The sequence below is a fragment of the Echiichthys vipera genome, assembly GCF_963691815.1.
Source record: "Echiichthys vipera genome assembly, chromosome: X".
Lineage (NCBI taxonomy): Eukaryota > Metazoa > Chordata > Actinopteri > Perciformes > Trachinidae > Echiichthys > Echiichthys vipera.
The window spans coordinates 38,580,670-38,597,698 of NC_139825.1; the positions used below are offsets into that span (position 1 = coordinate 38,580,670).

Consider the following 17,029-nt stretch of genomic DNA (forward strand, 5'->3'; position numbering starts at 1 on the left):
TCCCATCACTACAAGCATTGTTCGATTCTTAAGACAACCTTATGAGCAAACAGTGTTGATGGTTATAAATGTATCTTGGTAAAATAAACACACACACACACACACACACACACACACACACACACACACACACACACACACACACACACACACACACACACACACACACACACACACACACACACACCGCAACCTGTGTGATTACTATAATTCCTTCGTGTGGGTGTGTAAAGAAAAGAGGGCCGGCTCTCGTCTTTCTTTGCTCAAGTGTCAGAAAAAGAAAAAGCCTCAAACACTCATAGCTGGACGTACTGAACAAGCATCATGCTCTGCTTCTTCCTCCTGGTATGTAGCAACACCGACTTCAAATCTTTCTGAAAGGACTTCAATATATGTCTGATGCTGTAACTATTATTTTATCAATGTCAGTCTCAAATTTATTTCAGTGTTAATTAAAAGGGGACCACCAAAATTAAGAATTACAATATGATATATTCTCGGCCTAGAAACGTCAAATCAATACGTGTGAACATGAGCTACTCTCTCTGAAAGCCAGAAACCAGAGATCTAAGTGTCAAACTTGTGATGTCATCATGTATAAAGTCTGAAACTGCTCCATAAACGATGAACGGGACACTACTATTGTAGTGTTGTCAGATGTGAAACAGAAATAGTAAGTTTCTACAACATCTTTCACAATTCATTGTTTACGAAGCACCTGAACATTATACTTAATGACATCACAAGTGTGAATTTTAGCTCTGTAGTTTTTGGATTTGGGAGAGAGTTGTTCATTTTTATTAAAATGTTTGGACTGTCTCAGACCAAAGGAATGACATGTATGATTTTTTTTAAAGGTTCCCCTTTATAAATGATTTTTTTGGCAGTTTTTCAAGCCTTTATTATATAGGACAGACAGGACATGGAGTGAGAGAGAGGAGACATGCAACAAAGGGCTGTAGGTCAGAGTCGAACCCGCCGCTGCTGCATCGAGGACCTTCAGCCTCTTTACATGGGGCTGAATTGTTTCATCTGGGAATACAACTGTGGCCCGCCCCAAGACAACATTTTGAACATATGAACCTACTGCACTTTAAATTAGCTGTTCATCACAGTTGCTCCGGTTTCTCTTCCAGAGTAAAAACTGTGGTAAAACTGTTGCAAAGGATAATTTTGAATTATGTGACAAGGTTGCACAATTTTTTAATAATATCTATAAAAATCAGTCATCAGTTGTTTTTCCAGTTAATATTTCTTTTGTCACTCTGCTGGACTAAGTCTATTGGTCTACTTCCAATAGAAGAAGTAAATGAGGTGCAAAGTACAGTACCCCACTGTGACATTATTGCTTCTATTGAAATGCATGTGTGCGCACTTCTGAACTGGTTCCCCGTGCAGCACAACTCTGACACAAATTAATACTTAAGTGTACAGACTATAAAATATGAGATCCTGCCTGAAACAAACATTCCTGCATACTATGACTTTCATTGTGAAGACCGCGTGCTTCAGGTTTGGTTGGCTGTTTGTCTTTCAGGTTCATTATTTGTCAACTGCAACATGCACAGATCTCCTGAACCGTACAAAAAGGTCTTGGATCATTGACTCCTTCACTATTGAGGAGGGGCATCCAGGGCCCTTCCCTTATGTGCTGGGCAAGGTGAGGAATCCAATCATTTGCATTCACGCTGGTGGAATGTAACTAACTATATTTACTCAAGTACTATACTTAAGTGCAATTTATAAACATTTTAAGTACTTATACTGTACTTGAGTATTTCAATTAAATCTTTATACTTCTTCTCCACTACATCATAAATACAATTATTGTATGTCTTACTCAACTTCATGTCTAACAGCTTTAGTTAGGCTACTTTTGTTTAATACCTTCCCTTTCCAGTGAAAGCTGTGTATCTCCAAATGTGTTGAATTTGAACGTGTTATTTTGTCATGAACTGAAGGATCAAGTGTTGCTTCATGCTACTGTTTGAGCTAAATAAACTATTTTAAAAAGCCTCTTGGAACAGCTGCAGAATGCATAACCATAACGCTGAAAACGTTTTTTCTGACATCATGAAAAGTTGACTTTTTAGATATATGTGTGTTGTCTGTAAACAATCACGAAATATCATGTGCTCGGGATGTCACAGATAGCACTTGACTGATACAAGTGTAATATCCACAATGATAGGCAGTCTGATGCGTTTCTTTGGAAAACTTGGTTACTATCTTGTTTTGCTGATCAGCTCAAGTTTCACCTGACACTGAACTATGTTGTAAAATACTTACTATGAAACACTGGATGAAAATTCATCAAAAGTTGACACACTACAAACATATGATCTTATGGAACATGATGCAATGCGGCAGATTAAACTTCTAATTATAATGAAAATAGGCTGCAGAAATACCAAACACTAGCATTTGCGTGCAAAGCTCTTAAGACAATCAACACGTTGTGTTTATATGTCTGTAATGAGCTTCATCTTGACACCTACAATCATTTTCTTCAATTTTTATGGCTCTATACAAATGTAGGTCATGTTTTTTGTCATGAAGATCTAGGAAGTCTCAATGTCTCAGGCTCCCTATATCCAAATGTTAAGTGTTTGATGTTGTGTTGTAGATTAATATTGAGCGGAGCTATCGAGTATACTTTGATCTCTATGGCGAAGGAGTGGATGAGGACCCAAAGGGAGTTCTTTCCATCCACAAAGAATCTGGCATCGTGTCTGTCCACAGGGCTGTGGACTATGAGGAGGAGACGATGCTAAAGGTTAGACTCACATACAGAATAACATACCAACATTTAGAAACAACCACCAACCACCTTCTTTTCTATACTGCTGCAAAATTCTATACATTGATTAGAAATGCACATTATGTCATATAGTTACTGGTATTGACTTTATGATTTTCCACAATGAACAAACCCTAAAGTGCTCAGACTCATTGCTCTACATAATTGTTCTATTCTGTAGTGAGTTTGACTGCAGTTGTTTCCCAGTAAAAGCTGAGTATCTGACCAAAGCAAGGCATAATGCAAAGATACATCAAAGGAAGCTTTTACAAGCAATATACCAATAAGTGTTCGAGTGACCGTGTGATAAAAGTTAGTTTGAACATGAGTGTAGAGTTGACATTCCTATTCAAATAAACATAGAAGGATGGTCAAAACGCTTGCTATATTTGTGTGTACTATTGCCAGCGAAAACAACTGTTAACAATAGCGTGCTACATTCACCATAAAGCTCTAAATAAACCAACTTGCAGGAAGGAGGCATCTTTTTTACTCTGTCTGTTGCCTTGCTGCTGGAGAGGAATTGATGATTGCTGGATTTAATTTCTAAATCTAGTGGTTACCAATCAAGAAAACTAAGTTCTCAAACTAGTGAGAGTGACAAACTTGACAGACCCACTCACGTGTGTTGTCCCCATAAAACGAACTAAAGACCATCTTTTGATGGAATCATACCAGCCACGAGGCCAGGGTCGTAAAGTGTGGGGACCTCTATTTCCTACCCCACTACTTCCAGCACCCTGCTTAAGCCACACCTATCTTCAAACTGGGCCTTCATTTGGATCTGAACTGCACACCTCTAAAGTTAATGAAATATAAACACTTGGCAAAATACTTTAAACCATCTCTATGGTAGTTCCACTGAAGTAGGTGTCTCCAGGATCACATTTTGCCATGATGACATACACAAAAATAGTAGCAAAGCTCTCGGAGCTGACAACAGCGTTCGTCAATTTCACTTGAACTACAGTTCAATGTGCACTACACTGTCAAACCTTTAAACCTGCACTTTTCTCAGTGAATCATCTGGGTACATTTTAGATGTGTAAAATATTGCTATCAGGTGTTACATGAAGTTGAACATACAAAAATCAACTAGTTTAGCTCATACAAGCAGTAGACACAGTGGAGTCAGGGTAATATACTTATATTTCATATAATAATCACAATATTCAACAATACAATAATATTTTGTCTTTACATAGTGACTAACTGTGAGTCCCATCTTTCAATCTGTAGCTGAAATTTGAGGCCAGAAAAACAGATTTGTCGAGTGACACTCAATTAGGAGTTGAAATTTCCATACTGGACATCAACGACAACCCACCACGCTTTCAGAGGGATCTGTATGAAATCAGTGTTGACGAGGAAACCACACAAGGTAAAGAATAAACAAAATAATATGCCTCTAAAGAAAATATTTTTTCCTTCACAATGTCTATCAAATACACCCCTTTTTCTTTGTTTTGCCTAACAGGTTCCCCTCTCCTGATGGTGCTGGCCTACGACAGAGACCAGACAGGGACACCGAACTCAACATTCCACTACGAAATCAAGTCCGTGTCTCCAAATCCTCCAGACACTGAGTTTGTCATTGATGAGTCTGGAACAATCTCATTCAAAGGATGTTTGGATCATGAGGCAAGTGTCTGCACAGTTATACTTTCCTGTCGATGGACTTACAGTAGCATTTCCTGTTCTGCAACATCTTCACTTGATTAGAGAATGTAAAACGTGACATGTGGTATTTATGCAAATTCTATATGTACCACAGACTTGCTTTGATGCAAAGCATGTGGAAAACACACTTACCGTATAAGTAGCAGAATGACCTGGCCCATTTTTAAAATAAGTAAGTGACTAGATATATTTTAGATTTTAATACACACATAAAAAGGTATACTTATGATTATATAAAGAAAGACAATTACCGTGACTGAATTAGGAACTGACTCAGTTTACAGTAGTTGTAGTATTTGTTTATTCTCATACCCTCATTCACTCAACCGCTTATTCGGGATCGGGTCGCGGGGGCAGCAGTTCTAGCAGGGGAACCCAAACTTACCTTTACCGGGCCACATTAACCAGCTCTAACTGGGAATCCCGAGGCGGGGAACCACCTCCCAAGGAACCACCTCAACTGGCTCCTTTCAACGCAAAAGGAGCAGTGGCTCTACTCTGAGTTCCTCATGGATGATTGACCGGTAGATCGAGAGCTTTGCTCAGCTCTCTTTTCATCACAATGGTGAGGTAAAGTGACTGCAACACCGCCCCCACTGCTCCGATTCTCCGGCCAAACTCACGCTCCATCGTCCCCTCACTCGTGAACATGATCCCGAGGTACTTGAACTCCTTCACTTGGGGTAAGGACTCATTCCCTACCTGGAGTAAGCAAGCCACCAGTTTTCAGATTTAGAGGTGCTGATTCTCATCCCAGTCGGCTGCGAACCAATCCAGTGAGTGCTGAAGGTCACAGAACCGACAATGTCATCAGGACCACATCATATGCAAAAAGCAGAGACGAGATCCTGAGCCCACCAAACTGCAAAACCTCCCAACCACGACTACTACTCCTTTTTAGTGTGTTACTTTCTGGTCCCCCCTTTTTGAAACGGCTCCGCCAGAGGTGTGAGTGGAAGGTCTTGAACAGGGGCCTCCTCCAGATGTTCCCAGTTCAACCGCACTTCTCGTTTGGGCTTACCTGGTCTGTCCAGAATCTTCCCCCATCCTCTGACCCAACTCATCACCAGATGGTGATCAGTTGACAGCTCTGCCCCTCTCTTCACCCGAGTGTCCAAAACATACGGCCTCAGATCAGAAGTCTTATAACAGACGGCCGCTTGGATTTAGATCAGGAGACCGTTCCTCCCAATGTTGCCCATGTGGGCGTTGAAGTCTCCCAGCAGAACTATGGAGTCCCCACCCTGGGCCTGGGCTTCCTCAGAGCAGAGTCTCTCTTCCACTTCCTCGATTTTTCATGTTGTCTTTGTGAACCATTCTTGGTCCGGCCTCTTGCCTGAGACCACTCTGCCATGGGAGACCCTACCAGGAGCACCAGGCTCCAGGCAACACAGCCCTGAGGGACACAACCCTCTCCACCATGATAAGGTGATGGTTCTCTGAGAGGTTTATTTTTGTAGTATCTTTCAAATAATTATATCGTATTTTTCAATTCTATATTTATGTTGCAGAACTTTTTTGTTATTTGCCTTTCAATATTTCCTGGCAATAAAACCCTTTCTGATTCAGTTCCCTATATTAATCTAGTGTAAACATTTTCATTTGCATGCATTAAGGTGGCGGAAATGTTCACAGTGGTGGTGGAGGCCAAGGACCATGGTGATGTAGTCAGTCTATCCAGTTCAACCACTGTTGTCATGTATGTCAAGGACAGCAACAACCACCTCCCAACCATCAATGGACAAACAGTACGTAGTTGTCTTGGTTAACAATCATCTCTGCACACAGTTCTTCATGCTTTTGCACACACATGCAGTAATTATTATATGTGATGATTGTTGTTGCCATTTGACAGAAAATCATGTTTTAGTCAAAACATTATTCTATTAAATGCTACAATCACGGGAATAAAGGGCAACGTTTTTATGCACTTTCTAACCTATTTACAATAGAAAATAACAATGTGGGAAGTTAATAAATTGTCATGGGTTATCATTAATTAATTGTCAAATGTGAGAAGAGAAATGGGTAAGTAGAAATAAAGAAACTATAAAATACTGAAAAAATACATATATAGATAACAAAGAGATGAGGAATATATACTGTAAGTTAGAGTTGCAGAATGGCTAGAACATAATTACTTTTCAGCTTCACTTTATAATGTAACCTAAAAGAATTATTAATTAATAGAATTATTTTGAATTATTTTGTCAGTAAGGGCATTTTATTTAACCACCGAATAAATGGTGCAGAAACCCCTACTTTCTGAAAAGAAGAGCTGCAGGTTATTAAAAGGAATATGTAGAACAGATGTATCAGCTCTTAACTTTAACTTTCATAAACCAACATATTGCAAGTGTTAATCAAGTTAAATTTACACTTTAAAACAAGTCATATCAGCTCTATGAATGAATAAAAAGCAGTATAACAGACTCGTGTCAACCAAGTAATCATATGAGAAAATTTACACAAATTATGTTTACATACTTTATAATAGCAGTAAGAAGCACTATTACAGATTTCCTTCCCCTGACTTCTGCACTGTGGATGCATACAGGGCTCTGGCAAAATAAGAGAAGATGAGACTGGGACATCTCCTCTGCGGCTGCATGTGACAGACAAAGACACCCCAAACAGCCCGGCATGGAGGGCCAAATACACCATTCACGGTGACGATGGACGGCACTTTGAAATAGAAACAGACCCAGACACTAATGATGGAGTCCTCTCAGTCATAAAAGTAAGTGCAGTTAAGCTGCATGCTTTACATTACTGTGACACCCACCTCTATGTCTGGTATGTATTTATGCTACTACATACATGTTTGGCATAGTTTTTCTGCCCGTAAGTGCTTTAGTTAAATTCAAAAATGCTTCATGATAACATATACTGTATAGTATATTAACAATTAAACTTAACTAATGTATAATTTCAGCCTTTAGACTTTGAGGAGGGAGCACAGAGGGAGTTGACCATCTCAGTGGAAAATGAAGCACCATATTTCTCCTGTAAAGTGAAGGAGAGGACACCTTCAGCTCTCTGGAGAGTTGATAGCAGTACAGGTGATCATCCTCTGCCCCACTCTGTTAAAGTCATCATCGAAGTTGAGGATACCAACGACCCCCCACAGTTCGGTGTGTCCGTCAAAGAGGCCGTGCTGGAGGAAAACGCACCCGTTGGAACCTGGGTAGAGAAAGTGACTGCTGCTGATCACGACTCAAGTTGGGCAACAGATTTTGTGTAAGTTGGACGTTCATTCCAATATGAGCTCTTATGTGGGACTTCCTACAATAAAACAAATTGTATTTTTCCACAGGTACAAGGTAGGAAATGATCCTGCTGGCTGGGTGACGGTGGATCCCCGCACAGGAGACGTCACTACAGTCAAGACACCTGACAGAGAATCTCCTTATGTGGTTAATGGGGTCTATACTGTCTTACTGCATGCAGTTGACAATGGTAAAACTCAAAATGTTGCTTACACAAACCAGTTGTTATATATTTTTATGACCAAGGGAATGTTTCATTCAAATCTCCACTGTTTCATGACACTATTTGAGTATTATGACTTTGATGATCCAATGAACTTTCCGTTGGTGCCACCAGCAGCTTAAAGTTTTCATTTATTCTGTGAAATATCTTAAAATCTGCTGGCGGGACTGGCATAATATGTGGTACAGACTTATTTGTTTCCCATTAATACAGGATGTTTCATCTTCCTTTTCTTCTTTGGCCATCATGAGTGTGATATCTCAACATTCGTTAGGATGGATTGTCACTAAATTTGCTACACACATTCAAGCCCACAGGATAACTTTATTAGCTTTGTTGAATCTTTTCATGTAGCGCCACTATCTGGTCAACATTTCCATTAGTCCAATATGTTTATTTTCAACCAATTCTCATTGTCAGGACCCCTCTGTGTCACTTGTCAAGGAAGTAGCTCTGCGTCAAACTGTGACACACTGCTATTTTTAAATGGGAAATGTGGTTAACATCGTGAATGCAAACAAAACTACATGAGTTACTTACAGGAAGAGACTAGAGGGTTCAAATAAGTATGTTTGTAACGTAACTGCAGTGACCCGTAGTGTTCCTGTGACAGTGAGCAAGAATGAACAATACCAGGATCCTGAAATCCAAGCAGCTAAATGGAATTCAGCTCTTATTTATTTCTTCATTTAAACCTGTGCTCTTTTTACTGTGACAAATCAAAATGTCTTCTGTGAAAAAGGCTTATTAGAAAATGTTAGCATTGTCACTGTGAGCATGCTGGCATTAGTACAGTTTCAAAGTGGTGCTAGCATGGCTGTAGACTCTTATTGTTTTTCTATGTCGGACAGATAAACCCCCAATGACGGGCACAGCCACACTGAACATCCATGTTACTGACCAGAACGACAACGTGCCTCAGCCAACAGTGGACTATGTGGATGTGTGTGTGTCTGATGGACCCACCACCATCAACATCACAGCCTTTGACCTGGATGAAAAGCCCTTTGAAGGGCCTTTTACATTTGAACTGCTGGGGGATGACAGCGGGAAATGGAAACTAAATCCATCATATGGTAAAAAAACAGCTATATTAAAGATATTGGGGCAAACATAAAAAAATCCCAACATTTCATGTTTAATTTTGGATTCTTTCTCACAGGGTACACAGCTGGCCTGGTGAAGGAGCCCCAAGTGTATGCCGGCCCATACACAATCCGTCTGAAGATCTCGGATCTGCAGGGACAGTTTGGCATTTATAACCTCAGTGTGACTGTGTGTGATTGCTCTGCGTCTCCCAACTGCAGAAGCCGCCAGGGCACTGCTACAATAGCTGCCCCTGGTGCTATAGGCGTAGCGTTTGCCTCGCTGTTTTTTTTACTCCTGTGTAAGAAACTGAATTGTTGCCTTTAGTTACTCTGAGTGTAACATTAAAATTCTAAAAACTCACTGCAAGTTGAATTTTGTCATCTGACAGTTTTGCTACTGATGGCAGTCACTGTGACTGTCAAAAAGGAGTTCATCACTTTGCAGACCGGTGATTCCTCTGGAGAAACCCTTCTTGTATCAAATATTGAGAATCCAGGAACAGACTGCAAGGTCTCTGCTTAGAAACATTTGCAAACAAACCATTGATACATACCAGATTTCTTTCTTCATGCAAATATTGTTTCTTTTTTTCTTCTTTTAGTTACCCAGCAGTGTCCTGGCAGTGTCCACTGATGAAACGCACCATGAGCACAAAGTTGGTATTGTACAGGTTTTTTCACACAAACTTTAATGAAGACAGTGCTTGTAAAAGATTATTTTTTGGCAGTTTTTCAAGCCTTTATTGTATAGGACAGGAAATGGGGTGAGAGTGAAAGGGGGAGACATGCAGCAAAGTCACGCAGGTCAACCCATGGCCGCTGCCTTGAGGACCTTCAGCCTCTTTACATGGGGTGGGTGCTCTAGCCACCGGCTGCCCCCTTTATGAAGGATTTTAAAAATTTGGGAATAAAACTGTGGCACGCCCCAAGACCACATTTTGAACATGTGAACCTACTGCACTTTAAATTAGCTGTTGCTCCGGTTTCTTTTCAACAGGATATGGAGCAAAATTTCATCTACAACCATTTAAGAGATCACAGAAGGGAAAACATTTCCTACATAAATGACAACTGGAACCTGGTAATATGCACTCATTGAAAGTTGATCTGTCAAAACTGTACATTCAAATATTGTCTGTTTCATTGCTTTTCCTCTCATCTTAGACTACTTGGAATTATCTAATAGCCAATGGTTGCTATCACACCCGCCAGGTACAGTTTTGTTTGTGCTCATTAGTTTGAGGTATAGTAGCTGAAGAAAATCTTTGTGAACTGTCTTTCCCCAGACTGATGACATGAGAACAATGAATTTCCTCTACCCAAGGAACTCAAGCTACACAGACACAGCACTCCTATCCCTGCTTGTTCAGGTTAGTAGTGCATTTACAGTATTGTGTCTAATTTACAGCAAACAGCCTTGTAAAAGCATGCATGTTCCTGCTGCAGTAAAATAAGCACTGCATTTAGGCTATGGTTTTTCCACTCTTGCAGAGGCTGTCCTCTCTGCAGGAGACAGATGTGCTTGACTATGAGCCTCACCTCTACGCAGATGAGGGGGACTCAGACACCCTCTCAGACCTGGAGAGCATCACCTTTCCTCCTGATGAGGATTCATTAAAGAAAGCACTGGAAGATTTGGGTCCCACATTCAAGCAACTGGGTTCCATTTGCCAGCCACGACATATACAAAACTGAACATTATGTGACCGACATCTGTTTTTGAGTGGTGAAAGAAACAAGCCGTTTAAAAGTGGATGCTGATACAAGTAATGCTGCCAATCGTGTCATTTAATGGTCAAAGTTCTCCACAGTTCACTTTACAGCTACAGCTGTGTTCCAAAAGAAATGTGCAGTTCCAAGTATACAGAAGATTAATACTAATAAACATACAGGCTTAGTGAAGACAAATTTCATATGGCAATATACAAAATGACAGTGAATACATTTGTTTCTAACACCACTGCCTGATTTAAAGAAATCCCTGAATGGAAATGTGGGTGGAGGAGAGAATCTTTGCTACAAAAAGTGTGAGAGTGAAAACTACAGACATGCTACCAATTTTTGGGAGGGATCCCTGCTCAGGGGCCTTCAGCTCCCCCCATGGGGCCCTTGGTTTCCTTGGGCCCCTTGGTTTCCTCGGCGCCTGAATCCACTGGCTCTGCGGAAGTTGCCAGGCACGCCAAATGTTTCAATGTTCAACCTTATCTCCTTTGCCCGGGTGGTTCTCCTGACGATGCACAATAAAAATAAAGTTAAATATACATCTTTGAGCATGAAAAACCACTAAAGTAACAGTTAAATGGTCACCTGGGATTAGAGTCTACGGGGAAGTTGTCAAAGAAGGATCTGGATTGGTCATAACACTTGTTTCCAGGAGGGTCTTCCTGCTGGCGGTCATCAGCTTCTGCAGATGCCTCCTCTGCAACAATTCACAAGTAATTCCATCCATCCACCTTAAAAACAAAATAGTTTGGATATTTTGAAGTGTGGTTGTATGAGGTACTTAGCCATAGTATTACCTACAGGAGATGGCAGTCGGCATGCCCCCAGTTTGGCGAAGCAGGCAGGAGTACCGGCACAGAAGCTAAGAAATGTACAAAATGTATTTTACCCACCTAAATGGTGGTGTACACTATAGTTAGAATATTTTCTGTTTCACCTTGCTGTTAGACAGCCCTTTGATAGGGAAGTGAAGTCATTGTAAACATCTAAGCTATGGTCAAAGCCACCAGACTCCATTGTGGAAAAACTAGTATAATGTCCCAGGACACGGGAGCTGCTGGTTACCAGAAAGGGCTGTCTGACAGCAAGGTAAAATTGAAGATATTCTAAATATAGCATCCACTTAACCATTTGTTTTTTGGTTGCCAATACATTTAGCTGCTGCCCCCATCCACAGCAGTACATTGCTTAGCTCTCAAAATCTACTCCTCCAAACTGGGGGCATGCCAACCGCCATCTACTGTGGGTAATACACTATGGATAAGTACCTCATACATCCACTCTTCTGAACCATTCCTTTAAAATGCTTTATATATTGTAGATTGAGACTAAATTGAAAACAATATCCGTTGCAATAAACTTACCCACAAAAACATCCTCTGTGAGATCATCGTCACACCGAGTAGACTCAAATGACAGGTTTGAGGCCTCTGAGCTTTCAAGACGTTGACCTCTGCGTCGATTCCTGGGCCTGCGTCTGCCTGCGAGCACCGGGGGAGTTCAGATAAATGACAACACTACTGTACGACTGTCTGGTTTAGTGAACATTTAGAACAGGTTAATCTAGTCCTAGATAATTACATGTCTTTCAGTACAGTTTCATGACAGATAAGCAATATGTGTTTATTTTGACAAAACTGTTGCAGTACGTCTGCCCTCAGATGTCTGACAGCAGAAAGTCAAAACAACATGAATGTTCTGTCAGTGAGAAATTGCTTTTTGATACCTCGTCTGCCTCTTCGTTTCTGGTCCGTGACATCTTGGCCCTTGGCTACACTTGGCTGAGATTGTGCCTGACCTAAACATAAATAAAACCATTGTTTTCCTCAGCTGGAATAAAAACAGAAGCAATGTAAAGAAACTGAAGATGAGTGACTTCTCTTGTGAGTTGTATAGCCACTGACTTTGCTTACTGCTGGGTCCGGTCTCCTTATGCACTTGGCCAGAGCGTTGGGTTGGAAGAACAAACTGTCTGCCCTGCTGCTGGGTTGCAGCCGTCCCTCTTTTCTGGGCCACACCGACCAAGGGCTCTGTCTGGGAAGCCTGCTCGACCATTTGAACGCTTCTGACTGGAGGAGCAGAATAATCACGGTGGGTACACAGCCACTGAGATTCCATAGTGCTAGGAAAAAAAGTGACGTTTGAGACATCTGATGTGTACAAAAGATCATAATTACGTAGGTGCAGTGCTGCATTGTACTGAACCCAAGCAGTTAGTTCGTTGTAGGCGAGTGACAGGTCTCTGTATGAAATCCAGCGTGGGTGATAAGCAACAGACGAGCCACTAGTGGCTGACTGAAATTACAAAAAAGACAAAGGCAGGCAGTTTTGAGTATTAAGCCTATGGCCTTTGTCAAATATACAAAGTGGAAATCTCAAAACCAAACCAGTACATTAGCAGGGCCACCAGGCACTCCATTGTGTTGTCTTGGTGGCTCAGAAAAAGACACAGCATTAATGTCACTTCCTCTAAAGATTATGAAGTCATAGTTTTCCTCTCTCGGTGGCGCTGTTGTGGGGCGGTCCTCTGTCCCGTATGACCTAACTGTTGAGAAATAAGTTGATTAGAAAGAGTTTACCTCCAGCATACATTAACTGCAAGACAGACAGCAAGGTAACTCAGGTCACGGTTGTAGAGAGAACAGTCAAACAGAAAATCCCACGTGTCGCCCTGGCCTCTCAACCTACCTTTGCTTAATGCAACCATGGACCTATCTGTATCGGAAAACGCCAGTATTCCCTCATACCGAATCTGCGCATTAGATATCAAATTTATTCTACAGCCGACGTTGGGCAGCCCTCCTCCAGCACTCATGTTTGCAGCGAAAGTAAGTTTCAAACAGAAAAGCAGCGCTTAAAAAGCAGCGCAGTGAATCACCATGAGCATCGGACAAACTAATTGGCTACATGCACAATTGGCGGCACCTGTGCGCTTTAATGAAGCACCTCTCTGCTGCTAGCGCGTCTGCGCGTAACAGGGTGAGTTTCTTTATACATCCAGCCTTCACCGCGAGACATAAGCAAGTCCGTGGTGCGTGCAGCCTTGGTAATTGGCTACTGGACATTGTCACAATGTCAAACACAACCGGACAGCCCGTAACCTTTTATCTTTTATCTATAGTCTATGATTGTAATACACTTATGAGACGCGGTGTCTCACGCAATAACGTAGTTTAACGTTATTTTGTATTTTATTTAACTACCTTGATTCAGGGTTTATCTTTGCCATACAGCCTTCACTCGAAAAGAAAATCAACAATTGTTCCTATTATTAGATTTTATTATAAAAGATAATCAAGTCATAACTAGGCGTTAAAAAAAGGAAATTGGAATAGATAGGCTATTGCTATTGAGAATGAGCAGACAAGTGACAAATTGGGAGGGGTCTGTCCGCCATGGATTAGAGTAACACCTGGTTTGACTGGCGGTAAATATATACCCCGCTATAATCTACCCTGATTTCGCCTTTTTTACATTAACCGGCCTGGAAACCTCTTGCAATGACTAACGTTAGTCAGGCAGACAGCTATACTACTCGTTGCCGAGCGACGATCGTTAAAAATGAAAGAGTTGGTGAATGTTTGTCCAGTTTACCGGATAAGTGGGTAAACAACTCCACTCAGTGGCCAGAGGTGACACACCCACACACTTAACCGTACCTCATTGAAGCACCAGGTAATGCAAAACTATGACAACGATACATTTCTCTGTCGTTTCAGTTTTGCTCTGCAAAACTAAACAAACAGCCAAGGCTTTGTCCACCTGAGGTTAAATGAGGGTGAGAATCTACTATTTCTCTCTCTTAGACACACACACACACACACACACACACACACACACACACACACACACACACACACACACACACACACACACACACACACACACACACACACTTCAATTAAATTCTATTTATAGTGCCAAATCATAACAAAAGTTATCTCAGGACACTTTACAAACTCGGTAAAGACCACACTCTATGACTTATTTATGATTTACAGAGACCCAACAATTCCCCCGTAGAGTACGGTGGCAACGAAAACCTTCACTATAACAGGCAGGAACATCAGACAGACCCAGCTCTGTGGAGGACAGACATCTGTCTTGACCGGTTGGGGAGGAAGAAAAGGAGAGAGAAAGAGAGAAAAGACGGACAGATGGACAGAGAGAGACAAGAACAGACACAAAGACAGAGACAGGCACACTTCCAGTAACTAATAATATCAATTTCAATTTCAATTTCAACAAGCTTTATTGGCATGACTGTGGTTCACAATATTGCCAAAGCGTACAGAATTACAGAAAAAAGTAACAATAATAATGATGATGATAATAATAACAATAATAATAATAATAATAATGATGATGATGATAACAATAACAACAACAATAATAATAATAATGATGATATCAATAACAATAATAAGCAGCATATCAGTGTGCAGGTCAACTCATGTGGAGGAAATCATGTCAGGTGTTGTTGTGCAGGTCGTCTCTTCTCCTGTGGCAGGCGTTCACATATCTCGCTGCATCTACAGCAGTGCCACTTTTTTCTCCCAGTAAATGTTGTAGCTTTTCTTGGTCGGATAGTTTTGGGAAGTCTGGGGTTGAACCTGTGATTTTAGTGTATATCAGGGTTCTGAGATCAGTGTATGTGTCGCAGTACAACAGGAAGTGTTGCTCTGTCTCCACCTGTCTGTGTGGACAGAAGCGACACAGCCGTTCCTCTCTGGACAGCCAGGTCTGTCTGTGTCTGCCGCTCTCTAAAGCCAGACTGTGGTCGCTGAGTCTGTACATGGTCAACGTATCAATATATCTATAGTAATGTGAATATGACTTATATGTTATGGCAGTCAATACAGCAGAATAGTAGAAACAAGCACAGCTAAGGTTGTAAATTATAATAGTAGCAGGAAGCGCCATGCAGGACCAAAGCAGCAGGCACCACCACGATCAGCAGAGACCTGCGAGGCGACAAAGCACAAACAACTCCAGGGAAGAAGTTGAATTAGTAACATCATTTCCTCAAATGTAATCAGACTTATTTTAATGAACTCAGGTCTTCTCCTTTTTTTCACCGGCGAGGGGGCGTGGCCTTTTTCGTGACGTAGGCCTACTCTCTTCTCTGGTTACCCGGGCAACACTGCAACAGAGAGTGCTACAGCACGGAGCTTGGATCACAACTTAAAGCACAAAGAGACGAAATCACTGCGTTTAAACTGAGATATGAAGAGACACTTGTGAAGCGATGGAGAGGAATAAGGCAAAAGAAAATGATTCTTACAGGGACAAACTTACAACCAGCGCCAAGCAGAGATATTGAGCGAAGCTGGCAGATAGACGGCGTTGACCCATACAAGCTGGTTGACAAGTCTTGCAGCTTGTAATGCTTGTTAATGTAAAGTTGTAATTGGGTTTTAGCACAGTGGGTGTCTGTTGTGGACTTTGAAGTGGACAAATCAGTTCTGGTTAGGCTAGGGCCATGAGCAGTGTGAGCAGGGGTGACAGTTTTTATTATATTGACCTAAAGTGCGCACACCGAAAAATACACTTAATTATTTAGTATTGTGTACTTATCAAGCGTGCACTAGGACTTCTTATCACTCTAGTACTTTTTAAAACACTGCTAGTGTAAAAGTCTCAGACTTTGCTACAAACGTCTGTCTGCTAAAACACTTTGATTACCAACTGTGCAGGTTGGCATGAGATCTGGATAAGCCTATTTTGAGCTATTATAGTTCCTGCTTCAGGAGTTCACACTTCCTTTTTTTCATTTTGTTATCAATTAGTATCACGTTAAAAACAATTAGGTTTATATTTTTTTTAACAGTTATTAGTCTGGCATGTTATCCTAAGAAGTACAGTAGTAGTTTGCTATTATGTCTTTCAATTTCAATTAAACTTCCTGAAAGTTGATAAGAAAAAACTGAGTATGCTTAAATTTCTCATATATAAAATTTGTAGGTCTATACCAGAAAAATGACTTTATAGTAAGGTATTTTACACAACTGTAAATGTCTAACTTAAAATGAAAAACAGTACTAGGGTACATTTGGTTTTATATTACACGTGATTACAGTACAACCCAAACGTAAACCCACTTTATTTGCATTGTGTATTTATCTAAAAGTCAGCGGGGAGTTTAACCACACATTTTTGTTGATGTTTAACCAGACTTCTTTAGTTTTTTGGGGGGAGTTTAACCACACAAAAAGTCGTATCAGTGGTGAAAACACCATACATTTCC

The 17,029-nt window shown here is 41.0% G+C and overlaps 1 protein-coding gene across 1 annotated transcript; it reads left to right on the forward strand.

The window, feature by feature from the left end:
- Nucleotides 1-324: 324 nt before the first annotated feature.
- Nucleotides 325-10,755, forward strand: cdh27 (cadherin 27; the record flags this gene model as incomplete). The annotated part of the gene is made up of 14 exons (XM_083939627.1): nt 325-345; nt 1,538-1,660; nt 2,627-2,776; nt 4,040-4,181; nt 4,278-4,441; nt 6,097-6,228; nt 7,038-7,220; nt 7,416-7,720; nt 7,797-7,939; nt 8,824-9,048; nt 9,135-9,359; nt 9,450-9,571; nt 10,347-10,430; nt 10,552-10,755. The coding sequence occupies 14 exons, from the start codon at nt 325-327 to the stop codon at nt 10,753-10,755; spliced, it is 2,223 nt and encodes a 740-aa protein (XP_083795753.1).
- Between the last annotated feature and the right edge of the window lie 6,274 nt (nt 10,756-17,029).